The sequence below is a fragment of the Doryrhamphus excisus genome, chromosome 22, assembly GCF_030265055.1.
Source record: "Doryrhamphus excisus isolate RoL2022-K1 chromosome 22, RoL_Dexc_1.0, whole genome shotgun sequence".
NCBI lineage: Eukaryota > Metazoa > Chordata > Actinopteri > Syngnathiformes > Syngnathidae > Doryrhamphus > Doryrhamphus excisus.
The window spans coordinates 7547069-7561637 of NC_080487.1; the positions used below are offsets into that span (position 1 = coordinate 7547069).

A 14569-nucleotide genomic window follows, 5' to 3' on the forward strand; every position below is an offset into this window, starting at 1 on the left:
GACCACTAGATGGTACTGAAGTATTGTGTACGGTGGTCCTGTGCCAGACATTAGCCTGACCCAGAAGTTCAACTGTATATTTGGTGAATTTGTGTACATGAAAAAACAACTATTGAAAAATGTCAAAGATCGATGTTCTCTCATCTTCAGTCCTACCAAGTGGGCCCTTTGGGTGATGAGGACTTCAACATCCCACCCATCACCCCCCCTACCCTGCCGGACCACATGCTGCCCCCTCATCTGCCCCATGATTCCTCCACTGGACCCTACCCCCCTCTGGATACGCCCTCCAGCTCAGCGTCGCACCACCCCTATCAGCTGCAGGGCATGAATCTGCCTGGCATACCTGGGAGTCAGGATGGCGCCGCTATGCTGAACCAAGATGGCGGCACGTTCAGCCCAAACGGGGCAGCCATGACCAGTACTCTATCTGTGGTGAGTAAACCCACGTCTGATTTCTAAATGCTCCAAATCTGTGGTCTCTACCCAAAGACTAGGCAGGACAGCTTTAGTGCTATATAGGGAAGACTAGATAGGATTAGCTGTCCTATCCAATGAGAGCTGAAATGATAAGACTAGCAGACCTATCTAGTCTTTGAGCTTCAGGGCTAGATGAAGCCTGCTCAGATCAGATGCCAAACCTCTCATCTGAGCAGGCTTAATCAATTCATGCTCAAAGACTAGATAGGACGAGATTTGTCTTATCTACAGTAGAACTACCAATGTCCTATCCAGTCTTTGGACATGAACTGACATGGATATACAGTACGTTAACATGCATGGATCAGAGCTTGTCTGAGAAGACATTTGGCTTCACCCAAAGACGAGACAGGACTAGAACTCTCCTATCTAGTATAGATGTAGCTAGATATTGCTGGTCTAAGAAAAGAGATATGAAAACTGATGTAGCCTTCTCGGATGAGAGGTTGTTGTAGAGGGCAATCTCTTGTCCTGTCCTGTTAGTATAGAGCTGTCCTACCTAGTCTTTGAGCATGGAGTGTCTTAGGAGATGTTTGACCTCCCATCTGAGCAGGCTTCATCATTTCAGAGTCAAAGACTAGATAGAACAACATTAGGACTCTAGGGCAGACGAGATAGGAGTTAGCTGTCCTACCTAGTCTTTGAGCATGGAGTGTCTTAGGAGATGTTTCAAATCCTTCCGAATAACCCACTGGTGTGTCCAGCTACCAGGAAAAGACGTTTTGAGAAGTTGAGAAGTTCACAGCGCTTTCTTCCTCCTAACGTACTTTTCCAACATTCATAGGAAAAAGTTTCGAAGTGTGTGTTTGTTTCACAGTAAAACGAAATTGCAGCTTCTTGTTATGACTGTCAGACGTGTGGAAAATGTTTTTGGCTGACAGAAGCGTATTTTAGGGGGGGGTTGGGGGCTTTATCACCTCTCTGTCTCTGTGTCCTTATTAGACATACAGTAGACTCAAAGAGATCGAGTAGATAGATACATAGATATACAGTTGCAGCCACTGAAATACACATAAAATGTTCTGGCATGGTAGATCAGCGGTTCTCTCCACAAACAACCGGGACTATGATTTAATAATAACAATAATAAATAATAGAGATAGAGATAGAGAATAGATATCAGAGCAAAATGTCATAATGAACTTAATCACAAAATAAAACAACCAAGGCAACTTATGAGAGATAAGAAAAATGAGAAAAGACAATGAGAATAAATAAATATGTAGTGCGATAATACATCATAAATAATAACAATAGATAATAAGTTCATGGGTTGTTGTTTTTTTTTACTGTTTTAACTTTCCTTGTCATTTGTATATTTAGATTGCGCAGCAGGCCAATAATGGATAAAAACAGTTATGGGCCGTAAACGGCCCCCGTGCCACACTTTGGACACCAGCATCCTGTTTTATGAACGTAAATGAAAAGATACTAATCTCTTGTCGGGAATGTTGTTGTCACTGCCTAGTGTCTTTCATATTTACTGTATGTCTAATCCGTCTCATCTTTGTAAATATCCAATCATTTCGTTGCACACACCCCCACCCCATCCCCCCCCCCCCCCTTCCAGCCCAATCCACCCCATGACTGTTTATCTCAGTCCCTTCCATTTTCTATCATACCTCACTTTTATATTCCCATACTACTATACATTTACTGCCAGCCCATGATTTATGGTTGCCTAGCAACTATGGCTGGCTCAGCCTAATGGAGGTGGAGTGTGTGTGTGTGTGTGTTAACCCAGCCAAGGCTACTCCTGGAGTTTATATTGAGATCCGTCTTGCTCATTTAAGGATTGAGACATATTTTCTACTATTCAGGTGGAATTGTGTCATGCACAGCAAAGCACTTCACAGCATTAGCTCACTCACACACACACACACACACACACACTCACACACACACACACACACACACCTATTGGTGTCACAGCCATACCTGTCAACCCACCCATTTTCCCAGGAAAACTCCCGTATTTTACCCTCCCATATCAATCGTTTTCGTTTCCCCCATCTTTGGCAGCATTTTAACTCAAATAAGAAGAAATATATTTTCCCGTACCGCGTGTGAGTGGTGACGATATCCACGCTTGATTCACAGTAATCTCAGGGGACAATGGTGTATCATCGGGAAAATTTCCCAGAATTTATTTTTGTGTTTCTTGTTTCTCAGGAAAAAAAAAATTTGCTGGTCGATCGTTGGATGATAATCGTTGATAATTGATATTGTCGTGTTTTTTTTTTCATTAATTACGTGGCATTGTGCTGGTCTGTCTGGCTTGGCGCTTCCCTCAGCTCGATGTGATGCCTTTTATCTTTGTTTTGTGGTTTGTTGTGAGGACCGTGGACTCGTCAAATGACGTCAAATCCAGGACACTGTGTGAAACAAGATTTTCTAAGAATAAGATAAATATTTAATTAATGCATAATTATATAAAAAATAATAATGTAATAAATAATAATAATAATCATATTATAATAAATATAAAAATAATTAATAGATAATAAATAAATAATACATAAATATTTATAATAGGTCCTACATTGAGATGTACTGAATTAGACTACTTATATGCTATACTATACTGTACGTAATGCAGTATATTTGTCTATTATTTTCTTTAGAAAGATATTGCAAAGATTGAAGAGAATAACCAATAATGGCCGGCGTGTTTTTAGTGAGTTCCAGGAACGTCAAGTGTGCTCCTGTCTAAGCGTCATCATCAAGCCAGCAAATGTCAAACCACAGCTATTAGTTTTCCGCCGTTTGACCCGCAGACGCATCATTGTGACGCCTTCTCCCTGCTTAGAAGACTCGGGCCAAATAGCACATTTCTATGCCGCTAATCACACACAGCACATCCGCTCGCTCTGAGATAGACGGCAAAGCGTCAACACCCCATCCATCCCACTATGAGGTGTCAAGGTTCCACAGGACGTTCACGTAGAAAGGGGTCATGTGATGCTGAAGGTAGGCGCCATGGGTAAACCTGCGCATATGCGTTCTGTCTTTCCTCTAGCCTAAAAAACATATTAATAAATGACACTGACATCCATTGAATATGGCACACACAAATCTATTCAAGCATACTTTCATTCACATTGCACAGTCCCTGGGTTACTTTGTAGCGTGAATACTACGTATTATGGCTATTATTGAGTTTCATTACTTTTTGAATCTATTAGTGCTTGTTTTAGTTGATCTGTCGTGTCTCCCTGACGGCAGCAGCTCAAACAGGTAGTGTCCACGGCGTGATGTGTCCATGATAATGCTCTGGGCTCTTTTGAGACAGCGGGAACTCTGTAGTTCTTCCAAGCTGAGGAGCGGTTCAGCCCCTCTGGAGCGCTTTCCTCTGATCCACTGTGCAGCTGGGGTACCACAGGGCATATGCAGTATGTCAAAGGGCTCTCTATAGAACACGTGTAAAAGGACACAAGGTATATTATTCTTCCTAAGCACTCTCAGAAAGTGCAGTCTCTGCCTCTCTTTTTATTGGAAAATGGGTTGTACCCTAGTTGCATGAATGTAGCGTGTCATGTGATGTTCACTAACGGGATGTTCTATAAGGATGCAACTAGGTGCTGCCGCCTCAATCTCTTCATAACTCAGAGGCCCAGGACGTTCTGCCTTCATCTCAAGGCCCAGTTGTTTTCCATCAGCTGTACTTTTATCTACGAAGAAAAAGCACAAGGAAAACGGCACAACAGAGCAAATGCATGATAACATGGACATTACGCTAACAACACAGAGAGTCATTCAGCCTGGACTAGTGAATGGATATGGAGGGTTTAGCAGTTAGCTTCGTGAGGCAGCATACGCTATGAAGGATGGTTTCTAAGGCTAATGCCACAGCCTCAGTGTGGAAATATTTGGGTTTTAAACAGAATGCACACGCTTAGCGTGAAAACCAACTATGGATGGAGGTGCCTGCGTAGCAACTAGTGTTGACTGTCGGTACGAAGGCTCCCTCCATCCTGACAGTCAACGCTTGTCGCTACACAACGGTGTCGCTGGCTACATTGTAAAAACATCCATACAGGCAATGTCCTATCAAGCTCATTATGGGTGCCATCTAGTGATTCGAATGTGAATTACACCTCTCATGACGGTAATCCATGGAAAACATGGTCTCAAAAAATCTTAATAATAATAATTTATCGAAACAGGCCTAACGACACGCGACACCACGGTGATTAATCACTCAAGATGCCGTTTGATTCCTCTGTGAAAAGTATTAGAAGATGTAAAAGATTATATTATATTGGTGTAGCCTCAATTTCACAACATTATTTTCCAAAAATTGCAACTTTATTCTTTGGATTTTTTTTGACTACTTTTTACTGTTTACTATATTTCATCTTCATTCTTATATCTACATACAAATGTATAAAATCTATACAAAGTGTGTGTAGCAACAAGCGTGTGTCCATACAGTATGGTGACAGTAGGGTTGACATACTGTAGAGTCCATCCAGTTTTGAACAGTATGTAGCAATTGTAGTAGTAATAGTAGTACAGTAGTATGTTACAGCAATGTATATGTACAGCAAACACGTGTGCTCCTTGTCGTCTCCCCACAGATGCAGCAGATGGTCAACTCTGATTCTCGCTTTGCCGGCAGCCAGCCGCCCATGGAGGCGGCACTAGGACCCAGGAACCGGTCGGGTGTGACCCACGCCGGCCAACTGTCCACCATCAACCAATCCCAGCTAGGACTGAGTGGCAGCTCGCTTCCCCATCACTCTCCGTCTCCTCCCGGAAGTAAATCTGCCACACCATCTCCTTCCAGCTCGGCACATGAGGATGACAATGATGAAGGCCTCAGGGTAGGAAGCACGCGTGCGCCATTCTTTCAACCCCCGTGCGCATCACCTCCATCACTATCAACTCGCTTGCTGACTCATACTGGAAAAGATGAAATATCATATTTAACTACTTCCATTTCTTTCTCCCTCAAGCTGCCAATTAGCATATTTAGTAAACATATACGTAATATGCCAACGACTTATATATTCTGTATATATACGTATCACATATCATGTACATATGCTAACCACTTATATAAACAGTATATATGTTACATATCATGTACATATGCTAACCACTTATATAAGCAGTATACACATATACGTATTACATACCATGTACATATGCTAACCACTTAAATAAACAGTATATGTTACATGTCATGTACATATGCTAACCAGTTATGTACAGCATATACGTATATATTACAATTAATGTACATATGCTAACCACATACATATATACAGCATATATATTACATATCATGTACATATGCTAACCACTTATATACACTGTATATACATATATTACATACCATGTACCTATGCTAATCACTTATATAAACAGTATATATGTTACATATCATGTACATATGCTCACCAGTTATATACAGCTATATATTACAAATAATGTACATATGGTAACCACACATGTAGTATATACAGCATATACATGTATTACATATGTACATACGTATACTAACCAGTTATATAGAGTGTATATATATATTACAAATAATGTACATATGCTAACCACATATGTACAGCATATATTACATATCATGTACATACGTACATATGCTAACCAGTTATATACAATATATAGGTTATATATCATGTGGGTGTATAGTATATGTGATAGCAAGTTGTATATAGTGTAAATACAGTATTTCATATCAGCTTTGTCATTTGGCTAAAACATATTTTTGCAGTTTTTTTCAAGTTAACAAATATTAAATAAATAATCTTCATAGATTATGATTTAATTCCCATAACATTGTAAATCTTTCCAAACATGACTATTTTCTCCAAATATCTTTTTGTACTTAATGTTTGTACTCTCTGCTACTTAAATGATATTATTTCTTCTCATAATATTACAAGTTTATTCTCCTGGAATTGCAACCTTTTTTGTCTTTAAAATCCAACTTTCTTCTCATGAAAGTACAGATGTTTGTTTTTTTTTTACTTTTCCACCTGCTTGAACTTTATTCTTGTAAATGTTCATCTCCTAATTATATCTTTATTCCCATCATATTTTGGCTTTATTCCCTTGTGTTAAATATCAACTTTGCTCTTTTTTTCACATTTTTGTTGTTTTTTTAATTTCAGAATATTTTTATTGTAAGTTTTATTAATTTTATTGATTGCAAAGCAACTTTTGAAGAAAGCAGAAGAAGGAGCGTTGTTCTCCTTCCTCCACTGACGTCAGCCTCCTTCATGTCCACAGGGCGTCGGAGGTGAGAAACGGCCAGCAGCTTTCGACATCTCCAAGAAGCCCAAGACGCCCAAGAAGAAGAAGCGAAAGGACCCCAATGAGCCGGTCAAGCCGGTGTCCGCCTACGCTTTGTTCTTCAGGGACACCCAAGCCAACATCAAGGCCCAGAACCCCAACGCCACCTTTGGGGAGGTGTCCAAGATTGTGGCCTCCATGTGGGACGGCCTGGGCGAGGAACAGAAACAGGTGGGGTTTGTTCATCCATCCATCATCTACCATCCACCATCTATCATCCATCCATCAACCATCTATCCATCATCTACCATCTATCATCCATCATCTACCATCCATCATCTATCCTCCATTCATCATCTACCATCCTCCATCCATCTATGCGTTCATCCATCTATCATCTATCCTCCATTCATCATCTACCATCCTCCATCCATCTATGCGTTCATCCATCTATCATCTATCCATCACCAATCTATCCATCATCTACGATCCACCATCTATCATCCATCATCTATCATCCATCAACCCATCCATTATCTACCATCCATCATCTATCATCCATCCATTAACCATCTATCCATCATCTACCATCTATATCCATCATCTACCATCCATCATGTATCATCCATCCATTCATCATCTACCACCCTCCATCCATCTATGTGTTCATCCATCTATCATCCATCCATCACCAATCTATCCATCATCTACGATCCACCATCTTTCATCCATCCGTCCATCATCTATCATCCATCCATTATCTACCATCCTCCATCCATCTATGCGTTCATCCATCCATCATCTATCATCCATCCATCACCCATCTTTCCAACATCTACCATCCACCATGTATCATCCATCCATCCATCAGCTACCATCCATCATGTATCAGCCATCATCTATCATCCGTCCATCACCCCCCACCCCCACCCCTGTGCTCCCAATACTGCTAAATGTGCTAGCATCGTGGTGAAAGTGTGATATGAAGGTGTGAGATGTTGTTGTTGTGCCTGAAGGTGTATAAGAAGAAGACAGAGACGGCTAAGAAGGAGTACCTGAAACAACTGGCTGCCTACAGGGCCAGTCTGGTCTCTCAGGTACACACACACACACACACAACTTGTGATGCCTTCAGGGCTTGACGTTGAACACGTTTTTTTCAGAGTTACAACGATCCATCCGAGATGAAGCCACCCCACTCCTTATCGACGCCCTCCTCCTCCTCTCCCTCCATGTTCACATCCAAGCCGTCCGTCTACGGGGGCCAGCACCCTTCCTCCGGCTCACTGGCCCCCCCTCTCCCCCCTCCCCAACAGCACCCGGGCATGTACATGCCATACCCTCACCTTCCGCCTCCCCACACTCAGATCCACCCCCAGCTCCACGCCCTGTCCTCCAGAGGGACTGCACCACGGCCCAGTTTGCCCCATCAGGGGGGTCTGGCCCTCGGAGGCGTAATGCCGGCCTCCACCCCTCCTCACCGGGTCAGCCCTCCGCTTCACAGCCAGGCTCACCTGGGGGGGCTGCATAGTCCTCACCAGCAGCTCAGTGGACACTCCATGGGAATGACACACTCCCCCGCCATCACGCAGGTAACACACACCTTTTGGACTGCTAGTGGGGGCAGCACGGGGGCCTAGTGGTTGGCACGTCGGCCACACGGGCAGACAGGAGGTCTGAATGATCTAGGGTGGAATCCCCATGGGGCATCTCTGTTTGGTTGTCCACCGATCCACCAGGGTGTGACCCTCCTCTCGCCCCATGTCAGCTGGGATAGGTTCCAGCACACTCATAGCACCCTGGGGGGAAGATAGAAAATGGATGTTTATGCTAGCGGACTTATCTGCCATCCTAGCAGGAAGGTAGGAAGGAAGGAAGGAAGATAGGAAGGAAGGAAGGAAGATAGGAAGGAAGGAAGGATGGATGGATGGAAGAAAGGAAGATAGGAAGATAGGAAGGAAGTCTTCCAGAGCGGGAACGTTTTTCCTTTCCTGTGAGAGAAGGTAGGTAGGAAAGAAGGAAGGAAGGAAGTCTTCCAGATTGGGAAAGTTTTTCCTTTCCTGTGAGTGAATGAAGGAATGAAGGTACATAGGAAGGAAGGAAGGAAGGAAGGATGGATGGATGGATGGATGGATGGATGGATGGATGGAAGGAAGATAGGAAGATAGGAAGATAGGAAGGAAGTCTTCCAGAGTGTTTCCTTTCCTGTGAGTGAAGGAAGGAAGGAAGGAAGGAAGGAAGGAAGGAAGGAAGGAAATTTTCCAGAGTGGGAAAGTTTTTCCTTTCCTGTGAGTGAAGGAAGGAAGGAAGGAAGGAAGTCTTCCAGAGCGGGAAAGTTTTTCCTTTCCTGTGAGTGCAGAGTGGGGGGGGGGCGCCCTGGGGGAGGGGCGGGCCAGAGACAAAAGAGGCAGATGGGGTCTTTGTGAAAGAGAAGAATTTCCTCCACAAAGGATGAATAGGTGAGGTAGAGGAGGAGAGGGGGAGAACCAACCACCTGCTGTCCTTCCCTTTCACACGCAACGCTCCCATTAACTTCCCTTTCACACTCTTTCCTCCATCACACACACACACATGCTGGTTTTACTCTTCAAGTACGTTGCCAGTAGAAACACCCCACCACCACCACCGCGCCCCCCATCCTCCAGCCACTCCAAACTGGAATTGATCAACTCCATGTCTGCTATCACACATCTGTGGTTGCTGGTTCACTTCCTCTTTCTGATCTTTGATACCATGGCAGGCCTACGCCCTCCAGTCCGACTATCAGCCAATGGGAGGGGGGTTGATGAACCGGGGGCCGGCCATGTCCTCATCGCTCGACTACCACCACCAGCTGGGTCGGCACATGCCCCCCGCCCACCGCCCGCACCTCGACTGGAACGCTGATTACCATGGCGACGGGTACGTGCACCCTGCGTGCTTCACACACCCGAGGGCTCCAAATTGCGGCCCGGGGGTCATTTCGGACCCGTGGCTGTTTTTTACTGGCTCGCGCCGCATTCCGAAAATATCATTTCATCCGAAAACTTGAAAGAAAAACTCAAAAATTGAAAAAATCTGCAGTAATTTGACAAGAATCATGACAAGAATAATTTTTAACAATGTACGTTAGTATATTATATAAACATAAAGTATATTTGAGTGAAATATTAAATATTAGTAAGTCGTCTAAAAAGTTCTAAGAATTATGAGAATAAAGTTCAATTATTATGGGAATGAAATCATTACAATTTAAAAATCAGTGGGAAGCCGTGGGAAAATAATAAAAAATATATAAATATAAAAATGAAAAAAATATTTTTTATAACAGTAATAACAGTAGCATAAATTTAAAAAACAGCTGTAATAAGTCCAATTATTTCCATAAATGTCGTCTAATGAAAAAGAGTGGAAATGAAACATAAAGTGGAAGAATAATAAACTGCTACTATGATGATGTCATTCTAGCAGCTTTTTTTGAAAGCCATAATATCACGAAAAAACAAACATTATTATTGGGTTAAATATTATTTTTGGGAAAAAGTCTGGACTTTATGTAAATACGTCCAAATATTACAGGAATAAAGTCAGAATTACTACCACAACAAGAAAATGTATTAAGACGATTTTAGAAAAACTTTGAAATATTTGGGGGGTAAAGCAATAATTTGAAAGAAAAAATATTAACATCATAAAGTCGTAATATTAAGACAAAAAACAGCATACATTTGAAATATTCAAGGAAGACTGGAAACAAAGAATAAATTTGCAATTTTTGTTACAAGTTTTAACATTACTCTGACAAAGTGCAAATGTTCGAAGACAAAGTCAGAATACAAAGAAAAATGTCAAAGAAACAGCAAAGAAAAAATGTAATGTAAAACCTCCACATTCATAATTCATAACACAGCTGTCTTTTCTGTTAGTATAAAAACCATGGATCTACATGCCTTGGTTTACAAAATGGCCCTCAGTATGTCTACTATATTGGGTAATAGAAGGGTAAAGGTTACTATAGGGGTGTTATTTTATGTCTAAAGGGCTCTAATCATTTTTTAAAAAGTGAATTTGTGGATTTAGAAGGTTTTTTATGTCTTATTTTCTCTTATTATGTCTACCATATTGCAGGGTACCATAATAGCAGGGTAAAGCTGACTATAGGGGTGTTATTTCATGTCTAAAGGGCTCTAATCATTTTTTAAAAGTGAATTTGTGGATTTAGAAGGTGGCAAACAGGTTTTCTAGGTCTTATTTTTTCTTATTATGTCTACCAGATTGGGTAATACCGGGTAAAGCTAAACATAGGGGTGTTATTTCATGTCTAAAGGGCTCTAATCGTGTTAAAAAGTGCATTCAGAAGGTGGCAAACGGGTTTTCTATGTCTTATTTCCTGTTATTAAATCTACTATATTGGCTAATAAGGGTTTAAAGGTGACTATAGGGGTGTTAGTTCATGTTTTGAGGACTCTAATGTATTTACAAAGCCTTTAACAGTTTTCTATGGCCTAATTACCAAAATATTCTAATATATTGGAGGTGGGGGGAGCGAGCCATGTGTGAAAAATGTCCGTATTCCACGGCTGTATCAGTGACTGGCGGTTCTTCGTCCTTCGCTGGCGGCCCGCGGTGTAACCATGCCAGCGTGTTAGTAGTTTTCTTCAAGGCAGGCGCTTGGCTAACCCGGTGTTGATCCTGTCCTCCTCCAGAGGTCCTCAGCGAGACAAATCTTTGTACCTGAGTTAAACTCCGCGCAAAGTGAGGCCAAACATCATCCTTCTCCTGCCGCACTGCGGGACCTGATCATGGCACTACCACGTGGACTTGCAGCAGACCTCCTGGACGAGAAAACCCCAAGAAAAGAGAGAATGTGTCCCATCCCTAAGAGGACGGGTCAAACCAGGAAGCGGACGTCCTGGCTTCCTGCATGTAGATGAGTGGAAGTGCATCCCCTGTTTGAGTGGAAGGATGAATGAAGGTTCATGTACTGTATATACTGTACTGCAATACAAGGAGCCCATTCCATACCACCAGTATTTCAGGAGTCTCGCTGAAAAGAAAACCGTAGTAAAGTCCAATCACGGCTGTCGACTCAATAAAACAGTTTGAATATGAAGACAACAAAGTTTTAGCGGTATAATATTTGTTTTTATATTCATATTTGTGTGACCCTTAGTACTTTTTTTCTTTTCTCTTCCAATGGCGCCAGCCCCCAAATAGAAAACCATCTACCTGCTTTTCTTTCTCCTTTTATGTCATCAGGCTGTGAAGAATCAAATCCAAATGTCAAATACTGTAATAACCATGGATGAGTTTCCTTTCACTGGGCGCCATCTCGCCGCAACCAGAAAGCGACCATTGTCCCCACGTTGTTCATCTTTTAGTCCTGGAAGCCATGAAGTCAATTCCTTCTCTGCCCAATCAATAAGACGCTTCATGACATCCTTCATGTGTACAGTATTCATTTGCATGCTCCTCTCTTCTATTTATCAATGGACAATGTTTTCCATCCACCTTTCTTTCACTCTTTTTATGACCATAAGACTCGCTACCTTTTTTCTATTTCTTGTCTTTTTTGGCAGATGAAAGGACTCTGGGCAACAACCATGAAGATTTTCTTATTTTTAGATTCTAAAAATGTGTTTGACAATAAAGTCAGTGCTGCATTCATGTGCAGTCATTACTCCAAATCTTTTCTCTTTCCTACACATCACACACTTTTTATTTGTTTTGGACGTGCACAATAACTCTTAATTTGTTACTCCTTCCACACCAGGACTCCACTTTCACTGACTCACGGGTACTCAATGAAGACTTACATTTTACTGACTCACTGGTACTGGACAAAGGCTCTTGTTTCACTCACTCCCGGGTACTCGACGAAGATTCCACTTTCGATGACTCACGGGTACTGTACAATCTTGAATTTCACCGACTCACAGGTACTCAATGAAGACTCACGTTTTACTGACTCACGGGTACTGGACAAAGGCTCTTGTTTCACTGACTCCCGGGTACTCGACAAAGACTCAACTTTCACTGACTCACGGATACTCGACAAAGTCCTCACTTTCACTGACTACCAGGTACTCCACAAAGACTCCACTTTCACTGACTCACGGGTACTCCACAAAGACTCCACTTTCACTGACTCAGAGGAACTCGACAAAGACTTCAGTTTCACTGACTCACGGGTACTCGACAAAGACTCCATCTTCACTGGCTCACGGGTACTCGACAACCTTGAATTTCAACGAAATTTGCTGACTCACTGGTACTGGACAAAGGCTCTTGTTTCACTGACAAAGACGAAGATTCCATGTTCAATGTTGTATCACTGACTCCCGGGTACTCGACGAAGACTCCACTTTCACTGACTCACGGGTACTCAATGAAGTCTCACGGCTACTGTGCAAGGACTTTAGTTTCACTGACTCATGGGTACTCGACAAAGACTCCACCTTAACTGACTGACGGGTACTCGACAACCTTGGATTTCACTGACCCACGAGTACTCAATGAAGACTCACGGCTACTGTGCAAAGACTTTAGTTTCACTGACTCATGGGTACTCGACAAAGACTCCACCTTAACTGACTGACGGGTACTCACCAACCTTGAATTTCACCAACCCACAAGTACTCAATGAAGACTCACTTTTTACTGACTCACTGGTACTGGACAAAGGCTCCTGTTTCACTGACTCCCGGATACTCGCCGAAGACTCAATTTTCACTGACTCACGGGTACTCGACAAAGACTCCACTTTCACTGACTCACGGGTACTAGACAACCTTGAATTTCACCGACCCATGAGTATTCAATGAAGACTCATGGGGACTGGACAAAGACTCCACTTTTACTGACTCACAGGTACCCCACAAAGACCAGTTTCACTGGCTCACGGGTCCTGGACAAATGGTGTTGGTGTTCAGTGTTTCCAGGTGTGTATTTTACTTTTAGTTTGAAAGGCAGGCACAAGAAATGCCTGCTTGTGAAAATAAGACATTTGTATTTATTCTGTGCATATATTTATTCATGTGCATATCAATTAGTGATGGTTACTGACCGTAACCTCAGTCGATTCCAAAACAATTCTGCTACTTTTACCGACTCAGATTTCACACACACGTAAAAGTATCAAGTATGCTTGGAAACAGCTGGGTGACATGTTTATGATGCTTGGTTGTTACATGTCGTTGCATACAATAAATGCACACAAACGTTGTACTCAAACATATTGAGTACTAACATATCAGTCACACTTGTGTCAATATTTCTTTGTCTGTGACTAAAAGCCATAACCACTTTTTCCCGCTATTTTTATTCCCAGTGTAGCAAGACAGATGGACTGATGAGAATCCAGGTTTGTAATGTGAAACCACCCATCTGGCGTGTCAGCTCCTTTCATTCCGGGCTCTGCCATCAAGGCTCTGCTTCTTTCCGCAAGACATGCCCATACCTCCTCCTGGTGGCGATCGGGAAGCACTGCACCCGCTCCCTGTCCCTTTTGGTTTGCCTCATTTCTTCGAGGAGACTGGATAGGACAGCTCTAGTATAGTTCATGCTCAAAGACTTGGTGGGACATAAAGTGGATAGGACAGCTAGTTCATCTAGATGGTTCAGACTAGCTGTCCTATCTCGTCTGACTGGATAGGACAGCTAGTTCATCTAGATCAGGGGTGTCAAACATACGGCCCGCGGGCCGGAACCGGCCCCCAAGGAGGTTTGATCAGGCCCGCAGGATAATTTGAAAGTGGAAAAAATGCATAAAAGACATGGAATTAATATTTTTAATTCGCTGCAATTCATGGATTATCCGCTAAGGGGCGCACTCTTTCCATCAGAGTAGAAG

General features: G+C 42.5%; 1 protein-coding gene across 1 annotated transcript in view; it reads left to right on the plus strand.

Moving 5' to 3' along the window:
- tox (thymocyte selection-associated high mobility group box) overlaps positions 1-12419 on the plus strand; it is a 28834-nt gene extending 16415 nt beyond the window's left edge. The window contains exons 4-10 of the mRNA XM_058062584.1: positions 151-435; positions 5061-5306; positions 6736-6969; positions 7755-7835; positions 7902-8330; positions 9479-9639; positions 11424-12419. Coding sequence (XP_057918567.1) covers positions 151-435; positions 5061-5306; positions 6736-6969; positions 7755-7835; positions 7902-8330; positions 9479-9639; positions 11424-11460 — 1473 coding nt within the window. The 3' untranslated portion in view covers positions 11461-12419. The remainder of the gene's footprint in view (positions 1-150; positions 436-5060; positions 5307-6735; positions 6970-7754; positions 7836-7901; positions 8331-9478; positions 9640-11423) is intronic.
- Positions 12420-14569: the final 2150 nt, after the last annotated feature.